Source organism: Aethalodelphis obliquidens, unplaced genomic scaffold, assembly GCF_003676395.1.
Source record: "Aethalodelphis obliquidens isolate GAN/ISIS:26980383/991018 unplaced genomic scaffold, ASM367639v1 scaffold6, whole genome shotgun sequence".
Lineage (NCBI taxonomy): Eukaryota > Metazoa > Chordata > Mammalia > Artiodactyla > Delphinidae > Aethalodelphis > Aethalodelphis obliquidens.
This window is the reverse complement of record NW_020837950.1, coordinates 46,360,402-46,385,634: the sequence shown is the minus strand read 5'-3', so window position 1 is coordinate 46,385,634 and position 25,233 is coordinate 46,360,402. Positions and strand designations below refer to the sequence as shown.

Below are 25,233 nucleotides of genomic sequence, written 5' to 3'. Positions count from 1 at the left end.
AAATGAATCTGCATGGTCTTGTTATTTTGAAATTAATGAAATGGGGAACACATGCAGCTGGCTGCCTGGGAATTCCAGGCATCTGTGAGCCCATTGCCAACAGTTGTTTCCACAAATTTGTTATTGTCTCAGAGTGGGTTGCCCAGGAATCTATGTCATGTTAGTTAAAGTGTTTTGTGAATTGCAAAGTGCCAAATAAATTTATGGTGTCATTACTATTATTATTATTATATGGTTAAAAATAGATCCTATTAATAAATAAGAGAAATCTATTCATAGTGACTATCAGCTTTTGCCTTTTAAATTTAGATAGACTTACTAGAGTCATACGCTTAACTGACATGGATATAAGAAGATCTCCAGTAACGTCAAAATATCTTCTAAAACCTTGGAAGATGCTAATGCTTCGTAGCATAACCGAGCAGGACCCTATGGGGCCTTCCTGGGACAGATCCTGCCCCGATACCCTCTGCTTCGGCTCCTCTCTGAAGTGCCTAGATAATAGTATCTGATACACACTTCCTGAGTTGTTTTACAGACGCTAAAACCACCACCAAGTGAAAGGAATTAACTACTTGATGACCGTGAGCACGTAGCCCCTAAACCTACTGGCGCCTAAGGATTGATGTTGTTAACCCTTGTGACACCGCCCTGTTACCTCACCAGCAACCAATCAGAGAACTGCAAGAGCAGCTGATCGCTTAACCTGGGACCCTCCTCCCTCACCTTGCCTTTAAAAGGGCTTTGCTGAAACCCACGGGGAGCTCAGGCTTTTCGAGCGCTGGCTTCCCTGGGCTCCTCGTCTGGCACCGTACCGTAAACGCTGCACTTTCCTTCACGACAACCCAGGGCCAGTACAGTTTTTACTGCAGACGAGCAAGTGGACCCGAGTTTGGTTCAGTAACAATAGTGGAAGTGTCCTCCTCACCAGGTAGTAGAAGGTGAGTTTGTTTGCTCCATTTCGGATTGACTTGGCCCTCTGCTTTCCAACTTCCCCCCACAGAAATTAGTCACGATGGTGAACTTCTTAAGAGGAAGTGGCTATAAAGTGCAAAATCAATAAAAGCAACCAGCCAGTAAACCAGGTTTATACTCGGCCAAGGTAGATTTAATCCAGGCTCAGAGTCAAGGAATCACTGAATTCTAGTGCTGGAAGGAACTAAAATTTACTTATATTAACCCCAAAGTTCTCTTGATTTCCAGTCTTCTAAGGAAAAAAAAAGAAATTAGTTTTATTATATTTCTTGACCTATATTTAAAGCCAGACCATAAAATTTCCAAAGGTACTATTTTCCCTGCCAAACTTTGACCTGTGTGCTTTTTACCGCGGGGCCCTTGGCCTTCCAGCCAAGAAGGAAGAAAGGGTGTAATTCTGCATTTATGTGAGTTCCACAGCTCTTTAAATGACAATCCCGGAAGACTGGATGTTTCTCTGATAAGGTGTTCTTTTCAGACCTCTGTTTCTTCTCCCTTCCCAACTTTTCTTTACCATCCCCTCCCAGCTTATCTCTGTGCTCTCTATTAGGGTATAGGTAGGCAGGGTGTGGTCATTATTTAGCTGCTAATTTTGTTAATTTAGCCTCAAACGGCAGTTTTACAAATGAACTAACATTTGAGAAACTGAAACACAAAGGTGATAAGAAACTCAGAAAAGTACAGTTTACCTTTAGTCAGCTAGTCAGAGGATAAAAGAATGCTATTCAGAGAGTAGAGTTCGGTGTGATTATTGGGTGAAGCTGGTGTAATTAGAGGTAGCTGGCAGATCCTGCAGAATTAGTTACTCTGGGGAAATAAGGAAATCTTCACAGGACCTCCCTGGTGGTCCAGTGTTTAATACCCTGTGCTTCCACTGCAAGGGTCACAGGTTTGATCCCTGGTCTCCCTGGTGTCCAAGGTCGGGGAACTAAGATCCCGCGTGCCAAGCTGCAAACTGATGGGTAAGACTGCATCTCCAGTCTTTCATTCAGTTTGAGGAAGTAATGATTGCTCTTAATTTAAGTGAGTGTATCTGTCAGTCAATGGCATACGTAATCAGTCCTAGCTTTGTTTATGGCAGGACAAACTTTCCTTATTACTACCTATGAAGCCACATAACTCAGACTGGGCCTTGAACCCACCGTCTTTTCATTGAGATCACACACCTGATCTCAAGACTTAATGAAGCTTAGGTTCTTTATGTCTCCTTGTGGAAAGAACTCAGTGAGAGACAAAGTGATAGGTAAGAAGTGTTTATTTAGAGAGATACACATTCCAGAATGGCCCTGGGAGAAACACATTTCACAGACAGAGTGTGGGCCATCTCAGAAGGTGAGAGGCCTCGAACTATGGGCTGGTTAATTTGATAGGCTAATGAATGGGAGGATTATTCCAACAATTTTAGGGAAGAGGTGGAGATTTCCAGGAATTGGGCCACTGCCCACTTTTTGACATTTTATGGTCAAACTTGGAGCTGTCATGGTGCCTGTGGGTGTGTCCTTTAGCATGCTAATGTATTATGAGTGTATAGTGAGGTTCAAGGTCTACTGGAAGTTGAATCTTGGACATAATCGGTTCTAACCAGTTTATGTCGTATCCTCAGTGGCTATGTCGTTCTTTTAAAGGTTGTGCCCGGCTTCCTTCCTCCTATTTCACTTGCACATTCCTAATGTCTTCAATAAGGCACTCAGTATAAAGCAAACATTTTTATTAAAGACAAACCTATTGTTGTGGGAATTCTACCCAGAACTATCAGCACAGCCTTTAACTTTACAACCGATTGAACTTATATATGAAACTCAAGGTATTATAGCTATGTGTCTATTCCTAATGCAGGATTCCTAGCTCCAGAGGAAACATCTGAGGGCATTCATGACCTGTCAAAAAGTGAAATGGGAATTTGAGATACTTATATAGAAAATTGAGACCAAAATAACACTTGGAATTTCAAATATCTAGAATCCTATGAGACAATATGTTGAGCTAAATTTTCTGAATGGGTACATCTCAGTCTGTGAACGTGCAGTCTCCGTGATCACTGCTTTAAGAAACCCACTATAGCCTCTTTCGCCTCGCTTCCAAGATGACCAAGAAAAGAAGGAATAATGGTCGTGTCAAAAAGGGCCGCAGCCACGTGCAGCCTGTTCGCTGTACTAACTGTGCCCGATGCGTGCCCAAGGATAAGACCATTAAGAAGTCCGTCATTCGTAACATCCTAGAGGCCGCGGCCGTCAGGGACATTTCCGAAGCGAGTGTTTTCGACGCCTATGTGCTTCCCAAGCTGTATGTGAAACTGCATTATTGCGTCAGTTGTGCCATTCACAGCAAGGTAGCCAGGAATCGTTCTCGGGAAGCCCCGAAGGACCGAACACCTCCACCCCGATTTAGACCTGCCAGTGCTGCCCCACGACCTCCACCAAAGCCCATGTAAGGAGCTAAGTCCTTAAAGACTAAAATACTATTCCCTGGAAAGACAATAACGTGGAAATTATACTTTAAACAAAAAAAACCCACTATAAATATCTTTCATATGAACCCAGATTTAATCATACGTATTGTCATTAATCAATATATATTGATTAATATCCTAGCCCCATATCCAAGTTTAGAAGAAAAATTCATTTTTCAACTAGGCTTACTGAGTTACATCTAATTGAAGTTCTTCCTGTGGTATTAATGAAGGTAGAGGTTAATTCTTTGAAAACCTCACTCCAAATTATGGTCAGCTTTCTCTCTTCCTGGTTCCTTTGATAATTCTAAACAGATCTAATATGTTGACCTCTTGCTCGTCTTTGAGGATCTTCTCGAAAGATTAAATTGTCTCTGGTGCCTGGTGGGGATCAGACCTGTGCTGAGGATAGGAGGATTACTTTAGGGTTCTTCCAGGTGACCTTGACTGAGGTGAATTACAAGAAGAGGAGGGAGAGGAAGGGAAGGGGCAGGAAGAGAAGAGAGTGCTCTGCTGCGGTCCCTCTACTGGTTGGCTTCTTTTCCAATAAAGCCTTTATCTGCTGCTGAGTTTATCCATTTTTAACTTTTTAATTTTTAGTGCCTTCCCTTATTCCCTGGGCTACTACCCTGCTACCCTAAACTGTGCTTATACTGAGGTTCATTACATGTGTTTCCGACTCCTCAGATTTGCTAATTCGGTTACAATTTTTGGCCTCCATGATGTTGACCTTGGCTTTGGAGTGAGGCCAGTTTGATCCCAGAACACCACTGCTTATTAGTCATGCAACCTTGGGCAAGTTAGTTATTTCACCTGGCTGAGCTTCCTCACCTGTCGGTAGGGGTGGTGCACACGCCTAGTGTATCTGGTGTGAATATTGAAGGAGAGATCTGCGTCAAGTTTTTAGCACAGTGCCTGAAGAGTCCTAAGTAACCTGGACTCTGGTCAAGTTCAAACATCTCATTTGTTTGGCATCCTCAGATTATTTTCAGTGACTTCCTTGATAACCTTAAGGTGATTATCTCATTTTCACCCAGTTGTATATCCACATAATAAAGGAGTGTCCTGGGTTCTATTTTCCTGGTCTATGCATGAGTACAAAAAAAAAAGGGAAGACCTTACATGTTTAGCCTGGAATTCAAGGCCCTGCTCAGTTCTGTCCCCAAACTTCCTCTACTGCCTTATTTCCCACATCACTGTGACCGAACGCAGGGTTGTGTGCCCGATGCACGGTAAGGCCAAACGAACCCAAACGTTGCAGTTTGGAAAAGAGAAAGGTTTGTTGCAGGGCTAAGCAAGGAGAACAGGTGGCTTGTGCTCAAAATTCTGAATTCCCTGATGTTTTGGGGAGAAGAGTTTTTACAGGCAAAATTTGAGGGGTGGGATGCAGGGTATGTGACTTTCTAATAATTGGCTGATGGCGAGGTAATGGGGGTGGTCTAGGCGTCTTATGCTCGGCCTGAAGTTACTGTCTTCCACCTGAGGTGAGGCCTTCGTTCCTGCAGAAGAACTCAAAGATATTGTTACGTATATCCCTTGAGGCAGAACCAGTATCCTGCTTTAATTGTTGCACTGTAGTTTCTTCATTGTTCCTCCTTTTCTCTGCATTCCGTATTTCCCTGACCGGTAGCCATTTGCTCTGCCCTTTGGAACTTAGGGAAGGCCTAGGAGGCTGAAGCCTTTATCCTGCAAATAAGAAATGGGGGACCTGGAAAGGCTTTTGTGCCCCAGGAGGGCCCCATGGGGTCCTGCTTGGTTTCATCATCACTTTCACATGTCGAACACATTTACCAAACTGGAATAATTCTCACTCTCCGGATAAACACTGTCTAGCCCATGTTTCACACTGTTCCTTCATTCTGGAATGTCACATTCCTGGTCTCCCCTGTTCCCTATCCTGCCATGGTGTTAAGTCCTACCAGAAGCCATGTTCTCTTACAGCCTTGTAATCCCTCCATCAGCACAATTCTTAGCACAATTCTTTTTATGACTTGATTATGACTGACCGTGTTCTTTCATGTGTGATAGTCACTACTAGTTAGTAGACTCTGAGAGCAGGAAGGGGTGTAATGCTTCTATTCCCCACTGTGCTTAAAATGGGGTTTTGCAATTGGTAGATCTCAGCGATGGAGTCCTGAAGGAAGGAATATATTGGGGGGATCAGAAGCAGATACCAATTGTGCAGTCAAATATATTCTAATTGTTTCAAATATTTTATTTTCATATATTTCTATTCAATATATAAGAGGCCTTCCCTGCCCACCATAGCTGATGGAGTCCTGTCACTCCTGGCCCCCTTGCTGTGCTTTAATTTTGCACCTGAAAACATATCACTATGACTGTAGATACGCTATAGAGCCTCCAGTTAGCTTCTGTCTGCCTCTGGAATGTAGGCTTCGTGAGCTCAAGGCCTTCATCTTTTTTGACACTTAGAATCTTTAGCAAGAACTCAGTCAGTATTTCTTGAACAAGTGAATGGATAACTGAAATAATCATAGGCTTTACTCTGCTAAAGTATGGATAGTATCAGTTCTAAGTTTCTAAAAGTATAAAAACAGGCTTCCTAATAACTTGTTTTGAAGGTTTAGACGTTAAGTTTTCAGAGTAATTCTAAGAAATGGAAGCCCTTCCAGGAATGCTGTTTAGAGGCGTTCAACGTGTCCTGAGTTTGACACACCATCGTAGGCTATCATGCAATACAGCCTCTAACAAAAATAGGCTGTCTTGAACCCCTGGTAGTAGAACTACTTGCTTTTATACCAAGAAGGTTGGGAAAAGCACCAAAATCTGTATGTGATATGTGCTGAGAAGTTCATGCTGTGAGACCTAAAGTTCTTAGGAGGTTACCTAAAGTGAAAAAACATGTCAGCAGGGCCTGTGGTGGGTCCATGTGTGCTAAATGGGTCTGTGACAGGATCAAGCTCACTTTCCTTAATGAAAATCCTGGTCAAAGTGTGAAAGGTACAAGCGCAGAGTCAGAAAGCTTAAAAAAAAAAAAAAAAAAAAGCTTTTATGAGTAATAAAAAAAAACCCTAAAAGACTTGTTCTATTTTTAAAAAAAAAGAAAGTAACTATGCTAAATAACTATAAGAGGAGGTTTCAAAAGTGTAGTCAGAGCCCAGAAACAATTTAATTTGGTGAGTTTAACTCTTTCTTATCTTAATTTTCTTCTTTCAATACCAAGAGTATATTGGGAAATAACTGCTTCTCTTCAGCATAGGACTTTGCTCCCCAGGCAGACGTTGGAGCTAAGTCAATGGTTAAACAAAATAACAGGTCAGAGGATGAGGAGGTGACGCTGCCACACCTTTTCTTCCCGTCCCCACTTTCATCTCAGACTCCTGTGATTCTCTAAGCCCCATCTTCCTAAAGCATCTCACCCCACCTCCTTTCCTTGCTGTTTGCCCAAGTGCGATATCACCCAGTGCTTTGCATACAAATTCAATTCCTGTTCACATCTAAAAGAGTGTAACATTTGTAAGGAAATGGACATGCTTTTGCTCTGCTTTCAAAGTAGGATGAGGCTGTCCTTGAGGTTTGAGGTTTATCTGTACAGCACCTGGCACCCCGGGGACCTCAGTAAATATTTGAAGAAATGAATGAAGCATGTACAGAGGAGGCAGCCCAAAGGCCACTTCAGGTCACAATGGAACACTCTTTATCAGCACTTATCTGACTTGATTGCCTGGTGACACTCGACCCTCTCTTCGCTTTGACCTTTTTTCCATGATACTCCTTGGTTTTCCTCTTACCTTTTGGTTGTCTCTTCTTATTCTTTCCTGCTTGTTTTTCACCTCCCCCTTCAGTGGTGATACCTCCCTCCCAGTTAGGTTCTACCCTGATCCTCAGAATATTCCCCCTGGATGACCTCATCCAGGTTCCTGACTTCAGCCATCACCATGCAAATGTGGATGACTTCCCAGCCCAACATTTCTAAGTCCCACGCCCTATGTGTCTCTTTCTTTCTCTTTTTTAAAATATTTATTTATTTATTTATTGTTGGCTGTGTTGGGTCTTTGTTGCTGCACGCGGGCTTTCTCTAGTTGTGGGGGCTATTCTTCATTGTGGTGCGCGGACCTCTCATTGTGGTGGCTTCTCTTGTTGCAGAGCACGGGCTCTAGGCACACAGGCTTCAGTAGTTGTGGCTCGTGGGCTCAGTAGTTGTGGCTCACGGGCTCCAGAGCTCAGGCTCAGTAGTTGTGGTGCACGGGCTCAGTTGCTCCGTGGCATGTGGGATCTTCCCGGACCAGGGCTCGAACCCGCGTCCCCTGCACTGACAGATGGATTCTCAACGACTGCAGCACCAGGGAAGCCCCTATGTGTCTCTTTCAATCTCTACCAGTAAGTCACACATTCTCATTAACTATTAACTAAATACTAGAATACCACTTCTTTACTCCCCACCCACAAAGCTAACACCAGCTACCGGGTCAGACAAACCAGAAACCTGAGAACCACCACCTACTCTCCCTTTTGCCTTTCTCCCCACATTAAATTAGTTGCTAAGACCTGTCTGTTCTACCTTCTCTGCTGAATTCATTTCAATTCACGTAGGGAATGATTACTCTGATGGGCTACCATCTTCCAAATAGCGTTCGCCTATCCATCTTCACCAGTCCTGGCTTCTTCTCATGACGAGAATTGCAGTTACCTGGCATCTCTGCCCATCAGCTTACATTCCCCCAGGTGTCCTCCATGTGACCATGGCTGGGCGGGCTTTCCAAAAATCTTATCTAACTCTGCCCCTCCTGCTTCAACCCTCAGTGGCCCCCTGTGCCTTCAGAATCAGAAGTTCAAACTAGTTGCATGTAGGTAGAAAAGTCATTCAGGATACTACCTCCTAATCCTCCAACCTCATTCCCTACTCCTCTGGTGCCCTGGTCGGTCCAAACTCCTTGTTCAGTTTCCAACATGCCCCACTGAATGCTTGTCCCCGCCGTGCTTCCTGCCCGAGCACTTTTTCTCCTGTTCTTTAGCTGTTCTGCTCTTTGAAAACTGGTTCGTTCTGCAAGAGAGTTTAGTTTCACTTCTGCCCTCCTTTTTTATGCCTTCTTCTGTCCTCTTCACATCCCTCTGAATGTTTGGAAGGCATTGTAAAATTGTTTCCTTGTCTCTCTCACTAGACTGAGCAGTCTGAGATATGTGTCTCTGGCATCTAGAACAGCATAGACCAGTGTTTTTCAAAGTGGGACCCGCAGGCCTTCCTGTGTCAGAATCATTTAGCCATTGTCAACACTCATGTTCTTAGGCCCTCCCCTCCCCCACAGGACCTAGAAAATCAGAATTTCTGGGTGTTTTTAAACAGACTCCCCAGGTAATTTTTATGAGTATACGTATTCAACCAATATATTTAAGTAAACAAATCAGCTGGAGCCTTTGAGCTTATTTTTGAATTCACATACACTGCATAACTTGGATTTGTTGCTGATACTTCTATCAATACTCCTCCTGTTTATAGAAGACCATTTAATTTCCTAGAGAAAAGTTTGCCTCTATGTCGTAAAATGAACTGGGGATTTGGAAGTCCTGTGGCCAATTCTAAACACTTTAATAAACAATTTGAACAGTTCAAATTAAATAATCCACACAACTAGATGTAAGCAGCCCTGATGCCTCTTCTTGTTCTTTCGGTGAGCACTTGGCCTCACGTCTCTGGAACTCAGTTTTTCTCTGTGCAAATTCAAATCCCTGGGCGTAGCTCCAGATGGCTTACAGGAATTTGAAAATCATTGTGGCAGATATTTGATGTGTTTCAGCATTTTCAGTTCAGTGTCCAAGGTGTAGCCCCTACACATAATATAAAATTATTGCTCAGGAGTCTTCCTCAACTATAGAAGGCTATTTATATACGAAGAAAGTAAACAGTGCAGCCGGAACTTCTATATATGAGTGGGAGTGAGAAGTCTCTAGTGATCTTTAAACTCACCAGCTATCCCCTTGAATAGAAATATGTACTTACCGATGTTTATATGCATTTAAGTGACAATATAAATACACGTGCACAAATGTAATTTTGCTCTCTTTGATATCCTGCAAGGATTTATATTCGTGTGCATATAAACTCGCCTGAAAATCCTGGAGCCTGCCAGACAGGTTGCACCTTTGAATAAGGATAGCTGTTGTGAACTTTAGCCCACATGTTTGCTTAAAGAGAACTGTCCAGTCCCTGGTGGCCAGTGCTTTTGTCCGGTGTGTGCAGTGCTTATTATTGTGTAACTTTAATTTGCCCAAAATTGTCCACAAAGCATTTTATCCTTTTGTTTTTCTGGACAGTTATTCCCTTGGACCAGTGTTGCTCCTGCTTTAGCATTCGGGGCTCAGTCATTTTTAATACTTGACCAATCAAGCTCAACTAAGTGAGAGTAATTGTGGCCAAAATGCCTAGGCAGGATGTAGAGAGTTTTGGGGTTTTGTTTTCCTGCTGTTTTTTGGTAACAACACAATAGATCAGGTAGCCTAGCATCTTTTATAGAAGGAGCCTCTACACATGTCACTATATAAACATTTACATTTTAGAGGTAATGGCTTGTTTGTTGCCACCCACATTATTAAATCGCTGCAGCATGCCATGTATTTCAGTGGCAAAGAACTTCGTACGTTGTATTCAGAGAAGTTTGAATAGAAATTCAGAATATTCATTAAGAGTATGTTGCGAACTAACAGAAAAATTAACAAATAGAACCTTAATTAAGTATGGAGATTTCCTTGTTTCATTCAACAAAAGTCCGGAGCATGCAATCTAGAGTTGATGAAGCAGCCCAGTGATGCCATCTGGAAACCAAGCTCATTTCATCTTTCTGTGCCTCTGGCTTTCTCTCTCGTGGCTATAAGATGGCTGCCGCCAGGCATCCAGTCTGTGACAAGGCAGGAAAGAGAAGTGCAAAGGAGCAAAACTCCAAAGGGTGTGTCGGCTAAATCAGGCAAGCTTCCCCAGAAGTCCCATCTGGCCACTTCAGCATATGCATCATTGCCGGAACGCTATCACAGGACTACCCCTAGACCAATTGCTGGAAGGAAGCCAGGGAGAAGGGCATTGTGATTGGCAGTTCAGTCATACCGCCATCCTCAGACAGCTTCCCTAAGGATCCAATCCATTGAAACTAGGGTTCCAACCGAAGGACATCTATGGAGCACATCGCTTACTATAATGTTTGCCCTGGTGTTGATCCATCTCTTGAGAGACTCGGGGACTTTCCAGGCGATGACTCTGGGTACATTCCTCTCATGTGGCGATACGTGAAAGCAATCCAGTCTAGATGTGCCTCACCTGAGAAAATATATACAATACAATAACAAGATTCGATCTTTACAAGTAATCATGAAATTTCTCTTCAGTAGGGACGCTCCCCAAACTTTCTCAAAATACACTTTAGTTTAAAACAATTTATACACAATTTTCTGGGAGTAAATCTGTTGTATAGAGCAAGATAAACCTGTACTTTAAAAAGGTTTATTTTACCTTTGAGGCATGAATATAAAATTCATAACGTAAAATCTTGGTAATCACTCACATACTTACTGGATCTTCGTAAGTGTGTTCCACGGGAACTTAGAACTTTACAAGTTCTGCCCTGTTGGTTGGGAAAATGGGTGAATGTTTTCTTAGTCCTGAAACTGACATTATTACATGCCGCTGGTTGACACAGGAGGGAGCATAATTTTATAGCTAAGATCACGATAAGCACCAAAACCATGAGGAAATATTACACTTTGCTGCATTCCCTATACTCACAGATGGGTAGAGTGAAAGTAATTTGCAGAAATCACCTGACTAACCTCATACACCCATATATTGAACATTAGACCATGTGATCAGTTCCTATGAAATGACTCCCCACCTAAGAACGTTCAGACTGGGGGCTTCCTGTATCCACATTGCACACGCCTGCCTTGTCTTCAGCTCCAGGCCCTGCCCTTATCTAAAACCTGTGCTACTCACTCAAGCTCCTGCTTTGATCTTATCAGTGAGCAACCTCTATATATCACAAGCAAAAGCATGTGGACTTCATTCATTTAAATGCTTCAGTGGCTTCCTATTGCTCTTAGGATTAAAAAGAAATGTCTTAACATGGTCTATAGGAGCCCTCATAATCTTGCTTCCACCTATCTTGGACCATCAGCTCAAAACTCTCAAAACCTACTCTTGGGATCTGAAGGTCAAACACACTAAATTCCTTATAGTTATTTGAATGTTCTCTCTCTCTCTCTCTCTCTCTCTCTCTCTCTCTCTCTCTCTCTCTTTCTCTCTTTCTCTCTCTCGCGCTCTCTCGCTCTCTCGCTCTCTCTCTCTCGCTCTCTCTCGCGCTCTCTCTCTCTCTCTCTCTCTCCCTCTCCCTCTCTCTCTCGCTTTGGTCTCTGCCCATGTTATTCCCACTTACTCATCTTGTCTAAATCTGGGTGAGGGTGCATCCGTAGTATTATTGGAGTGTTTCCTGATGATCTTATTCCCCCACTTTCCCATACACTTGTCTATTACCCCCCAAAGACTTTAAAGTCTCCAAGGAACCAGGGAGTGTCTATTTTGTTAACTCTCCTCAATGCCTTGCACATTGTCAGTGCTTAGTAAATATTTATTGAGTCGCAATATGAAAGAACGAATCAGAACTCTCCTTACTCTTAGCCCAGATAAACTCTTAGCAGTACAAATTCAGCAAAATTTGGCACCGTAAGCCAAAAGACTTGTAAATTTTTATTAATTAGGTAAATAAATATCTTTGATCTCTGTTATTAGACTAAACTATCATCCTCCAAGCAATTCCTGAAAAAGTATATCTTTCAACTGAAGTAGCTTATTACGAAGAAAAGTTCCTAGGTTTCAGTTTTCTGGTTAAAGGGCAAAGAATTTTAGATTAATGTGTTTGTTAAATGCTCACATAAATGAGAATCTTGAGAAGCTTAGTGAGATGTAGGCTTACCTTCTCATCCTCAGAGTCCTAGAGCAGCTACAGTGCAATGTCCTGTCTCTGTTCTTAACGCAGAGTACAAGAGGTTGCCTGCCACTCTTCCTTTCTTTCAGTTTTCCTCTCTTGTCAAAGTCTTTGCTAGTTGTAATGCACTGATTTTTTTTGTAAATATGATATTAGCCAGAAGTTTTTTATTTGATTGTAGGATATAATTGATTTTGATGTGCCTTACAGTTATGTTATCTTTGAGGCAGGGAATCAAAGAACCCGAAGGGATGGTGGTGGCTGAAGACAGGGAGCTCAGTAATCATGATGATCTTGACGTAGATCGAGCTCAAGTCTAAAAGTCTTGTAAGAGTCGTAGTGAAGTGCAGACTTTTAGGGTTGCTTTTTGTCCTTAGTCTGTTCAGGCTGCTATAACAAAATACCACAGACTGAGTCGCTTAAGTAACAACGTTTTCTCACAATTCTGGAGTCTGGAAAGTCCAAGATCAAGACACCAGCAGATTCAGTGTCGGGAAAGGGCCTGCTCCCTAGAAGGTCGTGTTCTCTCTTTAACCTCCCACGGAGCTTTCTTTCATAAGGGCACTAATTCCATTCAGGGGATCTCTGCCCTCATGACCTAATCACCTCCCGCAGACCCCACCTCCTATCATACCACAATGGAGGTTAGGATTTCAACATGAATTGTAAAGGGAACACAGACATTCAGACCACAGGACTCTTCTAGATTCAGAAGATTAGGGAGGCGGGAATCTGCCGCCATAAGAAACACCGCCTCCCTCCCTTTTTTGAGTCTGCCCTGCTCCCTCCCAACTCAGACTAGGATCTGACGTTTTTTGTTTATGACTTTCATTTTAGCAGGTTTTTCTCAATCTCTAATTCTCACTCCCAATCTCTAGCTCTCTTTTCTCACTCAAATTAAAACTTATATTTTTATTTTTTAATTAAAAAAGTAATAAATATATCCTCTTTTAAAATATGTGTTGCATAGACACAAGTGGAAAATAAAACTTACCTGTAAATCAACCATCTCAATGTAACTTTTTAATAAAAAGTAAATAAAGAAAATTAACTTTTATCCACCCCTTTCTTTATATATATTAATATAGTTTTGGCCTTTCATTTCACAGGCAGAGAGAGATCTGAGTTCTGTAAGGATGTGAAGATATCTTTTGCGACATTAGAAAGGATGAACTAGGGAAATACAGAGTGTTTTAAAAAGTAAGTTTTTGGCCTTTAAAGAAACGGCTATACCTTATATTTGGAGTGTTATGATAACTTCCTAAAATTGGGATTAGGTTATAGTGTATATAGCGTTATTACTTGGTCGAAAATTTAAAACCTAACTGCAACTCACTTAAGCTCTGGAATAAAAGGCCTAGTTGTTTTTTTTTAATGGAAATAGATAGTTGCTACAGTGTATTTTAAAAGAAATTCGCTTAGTTCCTTTTTTAGTTTTAAAGTCATATTTTATTCATTTTATTTGCCTCTTTTTCTAAAGTTTTGATTTCCACAGTACCATTGGGCTTTGCTTCTTATATGTATATTTAGAGAACTACACATTAAAAAGTCACTTGTGTCCTACATCCCCCTGCTGACTCAGGAAAAAAATGGAAAACGTATTTCCTTGTCCTTGTCAGGAATTATTATCCCTTTTCTTGCCACTTGGACCTAAAACCAGTTTGCCAGTGAAGCAGAATTAATGTGCTTGTAGAAAATCAAATTCTGTCTCTAGTTGGGAATAATCCTGTCCATTTTTGAAGAACCAGCTTTTGATTTTGTATATTCAGGTTTGGGTTTGCAGGAGGAAATCCCGAAAGAACACTACACATCTTCTTTATGAGAAAGACTAAATAAATTCATCTCTAGTGTCAAGCTACTTTAGATCTGTCTTAATTTAAGATTCAACCATGGTACCTCATAATCTTTGTCTACAGACTAACTTAATTCACAAAAGATCAGAAACTGAGAAGTTTGGGGATTTCTTAGGAACTCAGATTTACAATTATAATTACCCCCTAAATAAAATGTTGTTTGCTTATGCAAATTAATAAACTTTCTTTACCATAATCTAGATACTTTTATGCTCATTCTTCCTGAATATTTATGACTATGCAAACATAGCTGTATTTATCAATAGATGAAAACTTACTGAAAGAAGCAGAATTATTGTTCAGATATACACTTAGAGATACATGCTCAAAGGATATCTCAGTATACTGAAATTTCCAAAGGCAAAATTAGCAGAACCTGGTCATTGTAAACACAGAAGACAGTTCTTGCCCGTGTTATTTTTCTCTGCCTTTTCTTTGCCTAGCTTTTTCCAGAGGGGTTCACTCCCTTACCATAAGTCTTTTGCTCAAATTCACCTTCCCAGTGTGTCTGCCCTGGCCACCTTATTTAAATTGTGGTCTGTCCCTCACTTCCCGCCTTATTTTCCCCTCACACTGCTTTACCATCTCTTCTTTCCATCGTATGTATAATCTTGTAACATATCTTATTATTTATTTTCTTATTTATTGTCTGTCTGCAGATGTGTAACCTCCATGAGTACAGGCTTTTTTGTCTGTTTTGTTCATTGATGTATTCCCAGAGCCTAGAACTGTGCTTGGCACACAGTACATGCTTGATTAGTACTTCTTGAATGAATAATCAGGAGTTCCAAATGGAGTCGGAAAAGAATATGGAAAATTTCTCTTTCTGTGAGGTTATTTGTGCTGTCAAAATGTACAACTTTTCTTCCTTGGAGAAGCTATTAAGACCAGACATAAGATACGTTTTCAGTGAACATATGCCATATAAATTTCAGTGAATATATGACATAAATTGTTAATTCGGTCAATTTATCCCCCTAAAATTCATCAAATTAATGGGAAAAAAAAGGAGTCATCATATTGGTGTCATTTAGGTAAAACCTCTGCTTTTTTTTTTTTTTTTTTTTTTTTTTTGTGGTACGCGGGCCTCTCACTGTTGTGGCCTCTCCCGTTGCGGAGCACAGGCTCCGGACGCGCAGGCTCAGTGGCCATGGCTCACGGGCCCAGCCGCTCCGCGGCATGTGGGATCTTCCCGGACCGGGGCACGAACCCGTGTTCCCTGCATCGGCAGGCGGACTCTCAACCACTGCGTCACCAGGGAAGCCCAAACCTCTGCTCTTTTGCTTTATCATATGCAGTTACGGATAAGAATTCTTGATCTCAGTGCCCACCCATGTACCGTCAGGCAAGGCTGTTTTGCCCATGGTCATATGCATGCCGCGTTTTTAATGAGAATATTATAGGCTGATAGACCTCACGTTGGACCTACTCAAAGAGTTTGTAGGTGGGAGAAAGATTTAACTCTAAAAATAGAGATTAGATTCTGGCATCACATGCCACTCTTGAGGTGAAAAATCTTATGGGAGCTACTTTGTACTGAGAACTGCTAGTCCAGTCTCTGCCCCTCGACTGTTCTGATGAGTGGAATTCTAGCCCAGCTGCTCACTTCCCTGCCCCAAGCAGCCAGTAGGAGTCAAATGAGGCAGATACTGATGAGAAAAGGAGCCTCTCAAAGCCCTTTCATAATTTCAGTCCTTTGTGACGTACGGGTAGACTCCCTTGGGTGCTCCCTTTTTGTATAAAGCTCTAAGGGAAGTTATGGGCGAAAGGCAGGACTAGAAATTGAAAACCAATTACCTAGGATCATCAGCTTTTGCTGACCCGAAGCAGAAGATGCACCAGAGGTCAAACAGCTGATAGATATTTGCTCATGATCAGCCAGGTTCACCCAATGCCAGGTGTGTAGAATTGAGGGACGATTCTTGGCCACTAACTGGTTTGGAATAATCAGATTGTGCCGTATCTGTATCCTGCGGTTATCCTTTGAATGTCTGCTGACGTCCAAGAAATGATGCCAGTTTTACAAATCTGGGTTAGATCAGAACTTTACCTCACGGCCAGGTTTGCTTTCGCCTCTCACCACCGAGGCAGAAGCAACCTCACAATACAGCATTGTTATATCCACCCGTGAGGCTGCATGGCCAACTGATCTCAGCTCAGACTTGCTGCAATCAACATTTTTTATTGTGAAAATACTGTAAGTTGTGCAAAGAATGAGCATTGTACAATATTAATATCCTAACATTCCATGGGCCTTTTAACTGCAGTGTAAATCAGCCAAATGGTCAAATTCAACTCTTTTCTTTACTGGTAGCCTAGTAATTAAATGACTATAAAAGGATCTGCTTTTTCTTCCTACTATAAATAGGTCAGAAAAAAAAAGCGTATCTTCCATAACATTTAAAAGTTTTTCTTTTAGAAATACCTAATTTACCACACCACCCCCTCTAGTTGCAGGCATCTGAAATAAAGCAAACTTTCCTTTCCACCTAAAAAAAAAAAAAAGAAAAAGAAAAACCTAATTTAGAAGGCTTATTTATAGCTGCTTTTAATTGTTATTATTTCTAAACATACTTTTAGGTGGGCCAGTACTTTTCAGCTCAGTTCAAGAGTGACCTGTGTGTACCATCTAAGAAACTTATGTCCTGTCTAGGACTTTTTATAAGAATAAAGTGTTCAGATCATTGTTTCACAATGTTACCGCTCTTCATACTCAAGCTGAGATATCTAAATGATGTGTTTTCATAAAAGCTCTTGTATATTACAAACTTGGATAGTGCAGTTTTGCTTATTTATCATTTTCAAGGTACTCACAAAAGGCTAATATCAAATTCACAGATGTTCTGGTATGTACACCTTTAAAATGACTAAACAGGACTTGAAATGCTTTTGGCCATAGAGACTCAACCAGCCTGATTTTTGGCGTTTGAGTCTCTTATAACATCTTTTTTTTTTTAAGATGTTGGGGGTAGGAGTTTATTAATTTGTTTATTTTTGCTGTGTTGCGTCTTCGTTTCTGTGCGAGGGCTTTCTCCAGTTGTGGCAAGCGGGGGCCGCTCTTCATCGCGGTGCGCGGGCCACTCACTATGGCGGCCTCTCTTGTTGCGGAGCACAGGCTCCAGACGCGCAGGCTCAGTAGTTGTGGCTCACGGGCCTAGTTGCTCCACGGCATGTGGGATCTTCCCAAACCGGGGCTCGAACCCGCGTCCCCTGCATTGGCAGGCAGATTCTCAACCACTGCGCCACCAGGGAAGCCCCAAACATCTATTTTTTCCCCCCGATAATAAGCAATTGTATTAGGTACCATGTATTGAGGACTTACAGTGTGTCAGATGCTGCCAGGTACAGTATTTTGATGATTTACAACAAGCCTGAGAAGGCAGTGTTACTTTCCCAGCTTTTTTGATGAGGATACTGAGGCAGATAAGATGTACAGTATTTTACTCAAGATCACAGAGCCAATATGATGATTTACAGCCAGGATTGAAACCCAGGTCTTTGTGACTCCAGTAGATATGATGGTGACTACACTGGTATCTTCCAATAAGACGTGCAGAAGTATATGGAATAAAATTTGTGTAATTTTATATAATCATACAACCACCACCAAAATGCTTGGTGTGTTGGTTAGCATTTTGTACTTTTAAAATTTAAAACATTTTTAAACATTTATTATATAAAATTTTCATCTTTCATTATTAAACTAGTAGAAAAAGGTATTCAGTACATAAAAGTAAATTGGAGAAAAAAAGCATGCATAATCCTGCCACCCAGTGATAACCACTGTAAAATTGGAGTGAGGGGTATTTCTTCTTCCAAGATGTAATTATACCACATTCTGCTTTTTTTTTTAAAGATTGTGGATTAGATCTCATTCCCTCTCTTCCTTTTTTTCTTTTTAAAGGGAGGTTGCAATTTTTATTTATTTATTTATTATTTATTTATGGCTGTGTTGGGTCTTCGTTTCTGTGCGAGGGCTTTCTCTAGTTGTGGCAAGCGGGGGCCACTCTTCATCGCAGTGCGCGCACCTCTCACTATCGCTGCCTCTCTTGTTGCGGAGCACAGGCTCCAGACGCGCAGGCTCAGTAGTTGTGGCTCACGGGCCTAGGTGCTCCGTGGCATGTGGGATCTTCCCAAACCAGGGCTCGAACCCGTGTCCCCTGCATTGGCAGGCAGATTCTCAACCACTGCGCCATCAGGGAAGCCCCCACATTCTGCTTTTATCTTCCATAGTTATTAAAGTCATATACACTTTATGTAACTCTAAATTTATATAACTCTTTATGTGTAATAGTATTTTGAGTGGACATACCATAGCATATCCCTGACTCTTAGAGATCTAGTTACTTTTTCACTGTTGCACTGTAGAGATTATCTTTCCTTTACCATATTAAAGATTGTCTGCCTCAAACAGACTCCTTGAAGTAGAATTGCAGGATTAAAAGCTATGGATCTTTTAGAATTCTTGACAAATTGTTTTTTCAGAAGCTATATTACTTTACCTTCTGGCCAGCAAAACAGATGAGTTTCTGCATCCTCACCTGAATCAGGCATTATCACTTCCCTCATTGCCAGTTGATAGCATTAAATAGTATCTTAGAGCTTTCTTGGTTTATGTAATAATCCTGATCAAAATTAATATGATTTATTTATCATCAAAATAGTATGATGTTGTTGTTGGCATTATTTTGCTTTCAGATTAAGTCTGGCCCTTCAGAGTCGGTCTGGAAATGTATCGGTAAATAACAAGATTCTATTGATTGCCGGTGAGGGTACAGTCATCAGGTGGAAAGTGATGCTATCACAGTGCCAGTCTCACTTTGTCTGTTCTGTCTTTGCTTATTTTATGCAGACAATTACATAGAGAAAGCAATATGTGGGTCTCTGGGCAGCAAGAAGTAAAGAAATTCGATGATGCTTCCCCAGTATTTCTGAGCAGGTACTTGTTACAATATACTACTCCCGGAGCAGCCTGCCTCAGTAGAAACAGAACCATATTTCCAAAGAGAGGTTTAAAAAACGATCGTAGAATTGAAACTAACTTGTAGGATTCTTTCAGCTCTTGAGGTAAACAAAACTATAATAAAACATAATTTTTACCATTTAGATTTAGAATCAAGTGAGTTTGAAGCATAGATTCATAGATGACTTCAGCATTGGTTATCTTCTTTAGTCTCCCACTAATATATATATATATATATATTTTTTTTCCTTAAAGTATTTCCAAAATGCAACATCTTTAAAATAGCCAATATATTATTCATCCATTCACATGTCAGGAGCCCACTTTAGGCCAGCATTGTAGTATAAGGCCTTGGGTGTAAAAAACTGAGTAAGACACAGTTCCTAGCTTTCAGGATTACAAACCTGTGAATTTATGTGTGAAATATGAAGAGTTAAGTGCTATAATAGGTAGGCAAAAGGTGTATAGAAAGCACAGAGGTGACGAAGGAAAGGTTAAATCCAGTTGACCTAGAAGCAGTCAGGGAATATCTTCACAAAGATCAACAAAATGACAAGGATGGGTTGGAAGGGCGTTCAAAGTGGTGAGAATGGCGTGTGTAAAGAAAGACAAGGTGGGCAAGGGGTGTGATGTCTTTTGAAAATCACAGTATGGCTGTAGCATAGGATGTTCCAGGAGAAGTTATAAGACATGATTTCAGAGTAGTCAGAGGTAAGATCATTTGAATCATGTGAAAGCATTTAGACATAATTTGGGAGACAATGGTCAAATCTGTTAAAATTCTCTAGAGCCTATAACCTACATTAATGACGTTCCTGTTCAAATAAACAAGGTAGTTAGAAAATATAAAGTACTTGCCTTTGTATGATTTAATGCCTCCATTTTCTTAGAGGTAGTCTTGTACACCTGTCCTCAATAATTTTTCAATACTAGATTCTACGAGCTGAAAGCACAGGAATACGGCAAGTCCTTTTGTACAGCTCGAAGGACACAGTAAATCAGTCTAGGAAGATACAAAGGCAGAAGATTGTGTACTATGTCAAAGATTGCAAAGAAATCACATGGAAGATTGTGTAATATGCCAAAGTATGCCCAGCCATTAAGTGACCCAGGGAATATGCCTGTCAGTATACAAAAAGAGTAGGCAAGCATCAGACTGGAAAAGGAGTCAGCTTCTAGCATGCAGTGGCTTTTTGAGATGTATTCTCCGGAGACTTTGACCACTTAAGCAAGGGCACTGCTTTTTAGTTTATCTTCTTCAATTTATTTCTCTCTGTTAAAATCAATAGCCTTATGAATATGACTTAAAGAAATACTTTCTTGAAGAATCAATAGATTTCAACAGTAAGTGATTATTTATGTTTGTGAATGTCAGAAAGACTGATGGGGAGCTGGGAAAGGTGATGATACACTATTGCTGAAGGAACCAACTGGGAAGGTATAACATTCTGGATAAGAACCCAGTGTAGCGATTAAGGGCACAAGGCTGACACTTGGCTGCCTGGGTTTAACTCCCAGCACTGTCACTGAAAATCTCTGGGTTCTGTACAGGTATTTAACCTTGTTCTTTAGTTTCTTGGTCTGCCAAATGGGCATGATCACGGGTTCTCTGAAATGTAAATGAGACATTGTATATAACAAGTCCTCGAAACACTAAGAACAGTGCCTGGAATGCAATAAGCTCTCAGTTAAGCAAGTTATTTTTACTTTGACCAAATTGAAAAGCATTCTATTTTAGTGTCCTGGAGCAGTGCACAAATGTGCACTCCAAGCCAGTGTTAACTTTGTGTCTATTGCGGAGCAGTAAATTCATGTACTAGAGATCTACTGTGGACGCTCAGTAAAACTTTTAAATGTTGTTGTAGCATGTAGGCATCTAGAATTTCTCAGATTGGCTCAAAAATGCTTTAGACTGAAGGATACATCTTGAATAAACACTTGTCAAATCTTTTTTTTTTTTTTTTTTTTTTTTACTTTTTTATGGGGAGTGGGGCAGGCGGGACATTTATGTGTAAACATAGCTAAGTAAAGAATATTCTTTATCCCAAATCTTTTTGCTTAGTAAGTTGGTCTTGACAAATAAGAAAAGAGAATAGTGAAAGCAAAGGCTGAGGTTTACAGAGTGATGGCTATCTATTAACACAGTGTGTGCATGCCACCGTGAATAATCTCAAGGACACAGTCCCTCTTAATGCCAAAGGGAATGCCCTTGGGAATATGGGAAGACACATTAACCTTCCGGCTTTCAAAGAAACCATGAGTCAGATACACACCCTTCTCCTTAAGCATTTTTACTTCCTTCTGAAACTGTCTGGTTGAAGGAAAGGGTGCTCTGGGCATTGCTATTTTAAGAATCTCTTTTCTCAGAACCCATGCTTGATAAATCCCTGCCGTACCTTAGACATGTCTCAGGATTCACCTGCCATGCAAGTGTAGAAGAAATCATTCTTGTCTCACAACCTACTAGTAAAGAGAAACTTTAGAAATGAAACAAATTCACTTTCTGCAGAAATGAGAGTTGTGCTCTTCGTTTCTATGTTTGTTTTGATAGACCTTGAGATTTTTCTATTAAACATTCTCCCCAAGAGGAATTTTTATCATTGTTCCTAGCTTCGATCCTGTAATTGAAGGGGGGGAAAGAAAAAAAAAGCAAAGTGAAAGTCTCTGTGGGAAATGATGAACACAGATATAAAGATTAAAAGCTCCTAAACCAGCGTTGGCCACCCTGGCAGGTTCTATTCTGGTTCCCCATGTAGAAACTGATGACACACACATAGTAGAGAGCAGCTTCCTGTTCAACTCATTCAGCTTGGTACACAATCATCAGAGGATCAGTGTCTCCCAACATGGCAGAAATGCAGGATACCAAAGGCCTGAGGGTGACTAATAAAAATAATCAAATAATTTGTTCTAAGGTTTAGAAAACGGTGCAACTGATTTTGTTCATTACAATTGGCATCCTTTAGCATATGGTAGCACCTACTTGTATAGTTCTGAGATTTACAAAGTAGAGTTTAAAAAGTTTGTGTCACAGAAACCTTTATTGTTATCAAATTGTCATACTTTGATGATTTAGAAGAGACTGGCTAAGAACATGTAAGATCAGTATTAGAGGTGTAAGTCCTGGTAGTCTAATGTATTTTTACAACGTTTCCCCATCCAGGGCTAGGAAAGGGTTGGCAACCATGGAATTCTTATGAATGGAATATAACTGGAATTGGAATGGAAATAACTGGAATTCTGCTTCAAAAGGGGGCTGTATTGGCAGTGACTATTCTTCATTCCAGGTTATTCGTTTCTGCTGCCTGGAGAGAGATTATAAAATGCAATTCTGGGTGATCTTCTTGGCAAGGGTAGCATCGCAACAGGTATACAGTTTGTGAGAATTGATCACTCCAGGCTTCAAAGGGCAGCTGGACCATGATTCCATTGTAGACAGAAATGAACCTAATTCTAGAATAATGAAGGGAAATATTGCTCGAAATTGGTCATTTTGTCTTATTTTCAATTTTAAATAGAACTGCTGATTTGAAACCAGGCGTTTATTTACTCTGTGCTTGGAATTGGTTTGAAGCAATTCAGCCTGAGCGTATGTGAAACAAAAGTGATGTCATTCTAAGCAATGAACATGTTTTTCGAAGCTGTATCACATTTCAACACACACTCTTTGAGTTTTCCGATTTCTCTTTTCTTCATCTCTTTCTTTATATTTCTCTTGTCCAGGGTTTCTCAACCTTGGCACTGTTGACATTTGGGGTGGATAATTCTTTGTTGCGAAGAGCTGTCCTGTGCAGCATCCAGGCCCTCTACATACTTGATGCCAGTAGCCAGTCCTCCTGCAGTTGTGCAAATGTCTCCAGACATTGCCTTATATCCTCTGGGGGGCAAAATCATCACCCCCTCTGAGGACCACTGGGGTAGATGGAAAGAATAGAGGTCTGCAGATTGAGCCCTGAGAGCCCTGCAAACTTTAAAGCCTGGGGAGATGAAGAGGGAGCCAGCAAAGGAGAATGAAAAAAGAACAGATGGTGGAGTTGGAGAAGAAATAAGAGAATACAGTGTCCCAGAAACCAAGTGAAGAAACTGTCACAGAAAAGGGGGGGTTACCGTCTGCGTCAAATGCTGCTGTTCATTAGACCACTTGAGATGAAGCCTCCTTCTTTAGGGATTTAGCATAAGAGTGATAAAGTAAAGAACAAATGGATTGCTGCAAATAGGAAAATGTACTTGATGGAGCCTGTAGCATATATTTTAAGATTGAAATACAGAAGATGGTCACAAGTCAAATAATCTTTGTTGTTGAAAATAGTATAAAATGGCGCTTTAGAACCTGTGACAGTCGGGATCAATTGAATACATGCTAATAATTTCTAACATATCATATATTTCAGTGGAAATCCTAAGCTTTGGTGCCTAGTCCATTGTAAGGTAGTATATGATAAGTCATATGTTACTAATACGAGTTCAGGTATTGACATTTGTGAATTTATATATTTATGAGTGGCTTCCAGACAATCCACAACAGTGTGCCTCTCAGCCCCTTGAATTCTAAAATGCTTTCTTGAGTTGGAGAGAAGAGACTGCTTTCGGATCTAGCAAACCAAAATTAAAGGATGGAGGTTTGCCATCTGTAGGGGATTCCTATGTCACAATAGAAAAAGGGCTTTAGACCTTCCTATTATTCAGGGTGATCCATGTGGTGGGTTGAATAATAGTCTCTCTAAGATGTCCCTGTCTTAATCCCTGGAATTTGTATGTTACCTTACAGAGCAAAAGAGACTTTGCAGATATGAGTAGGGTAAGGACTTTGAGATGAGGAGATTATTCTGGAATATCTGGACAGGCCCACAAAAAGGCAAGGAAACAGATTTCCCCCAGAGGCTCCAGAAGGAATGCAGCCCTGGGAACACCTTGATTTTGTGGTGGGAACACACAGTCTTGTGGGAACACCCCACAAGACTCATGTCAGACTTCTGACCTTCAGAACTATAAGATAATACATTCCTGTTGTTTTAAGCCACGAAATTTGGGAATTTGTTTCTGCAACAGTGGAAAAGTAATACAATCCAATTCATAAGGCAAGTTTTCCTCATTACCAACCTTCTCAAAGTTAGTGCCTATAGGCCTTATTTATGTCACTGAATGAGAGTTCAGATTTTGAAGTAGCAGTGTGAATACCCTAATCAAAATCTTGCCGTATTATTATTTTCAAGAGTTTGCTTGGATAATTAGGTGATGTCTATCTCATGGGTGAAAAAATGTCTGCCATTTTTACTACCTTGCTAATATGCCATTGCTTCTTCTTGTCATTGCTAGTTTTTACTCAGGTGTCATTTGTTATGTAAATTTGATTTGGTGACAAAAAAGTGTCCATGAGTTACACCATGAAATAATCTTCACCATTGCTGAGCTGCTTTCTCCCTAATCCAGAAATAGTGTTTGGGACATATTTTCTCATCGCTTCCCCAATACCCTTTCAAAATTTATATCCAGGAGAAAGTTAGTGCAATGGTATATCTAATCACCCAATAGTTAACATGAAAACAGGTAATTTTTTCCTTGATAGTATTTTCCAGCTTCTTTAAAGTTGTCTGAAGCAATGAATGTCAACTAAAACTCTTTATAAATAGAAGGAGGTAGTTAACAGAACAGAAATGGATCATCTTTCAGTTCAAACAGTTTGCCCTTGAGTATAGAGAAAGTGCTCTCAGATTTGGGTATGTTTATGCTTATTTATATAGTTATCTGTGCAGCTGTCATTTTGATTTAAATCTGGGAACATTTTATGTCTGAATTGGATTTAATCTTGTAAACCCGAAATCCTGTTTCCATTCCATTGTGAATAATCATATGCTTTTTATAGTGTTTCTTCACTTCTGGTTTTAGTCTCCAGCTCTCAGATAAATCTATTATCTACAGAACATTAGGGCTTCTGCAGGATAAAGACAAACAGAAAACAGATGTTTATATTTGACTCGGTTTTAGTTTTATATTTTTGACATTTTATATTAATTTTATATTTCTATGGTCAGCAGGCCGTTCGAGTGGATGACAAGATTTTTTTTT

General features: G+C 40.6%; 2 protein-coding genes and 1 pseudogene across 5 annotated transcripts in view; all 3 read left to right on the top strand.

The window, feature by feature from the left end:
- ELOVL6 (ELOVL fatty acid elongase 6) overlaps nt 1-25,233 on the top strand; it is a 135,038-nt gene that overhangs the window by 47,280 nt on the left and 62,525 nt on the right. Inside the window, exon 2 of one of the 4 annotated variants that reach the window (XM_027103512.1) lies at nt 13,467-13,551. The exons of the other annotated variants lie outside the window; for them this stretch is intronic. The gene's annotated coding sequence lies outside the window, so the exon portion shown is untranslated. The remainder of the gene's footprint in view (nt 1-13,466; nt 13,552-25,233) is intronic. 4 annotated transcript variants of the gene reach the window in all.
- LOC113619014 (40S ribosomal protein S26-like) lies at nt 3,059-3,423 on the top strand. Its single transcript, XM_027103513.1, has one exon. It carries the CDS (start codon nt 3,059-3,061, stop codon nt 3,404-3,406), a length of 348 nt encoding a protein of 115 aa, XP_026959314.1. The 3' UTR covers nt 3,407-3,423.
- Nucleotides 6,042-6,412, top strand: LOC113619220 (60S ribosomal protein L34 pseudogene; annotated as a pseudogene).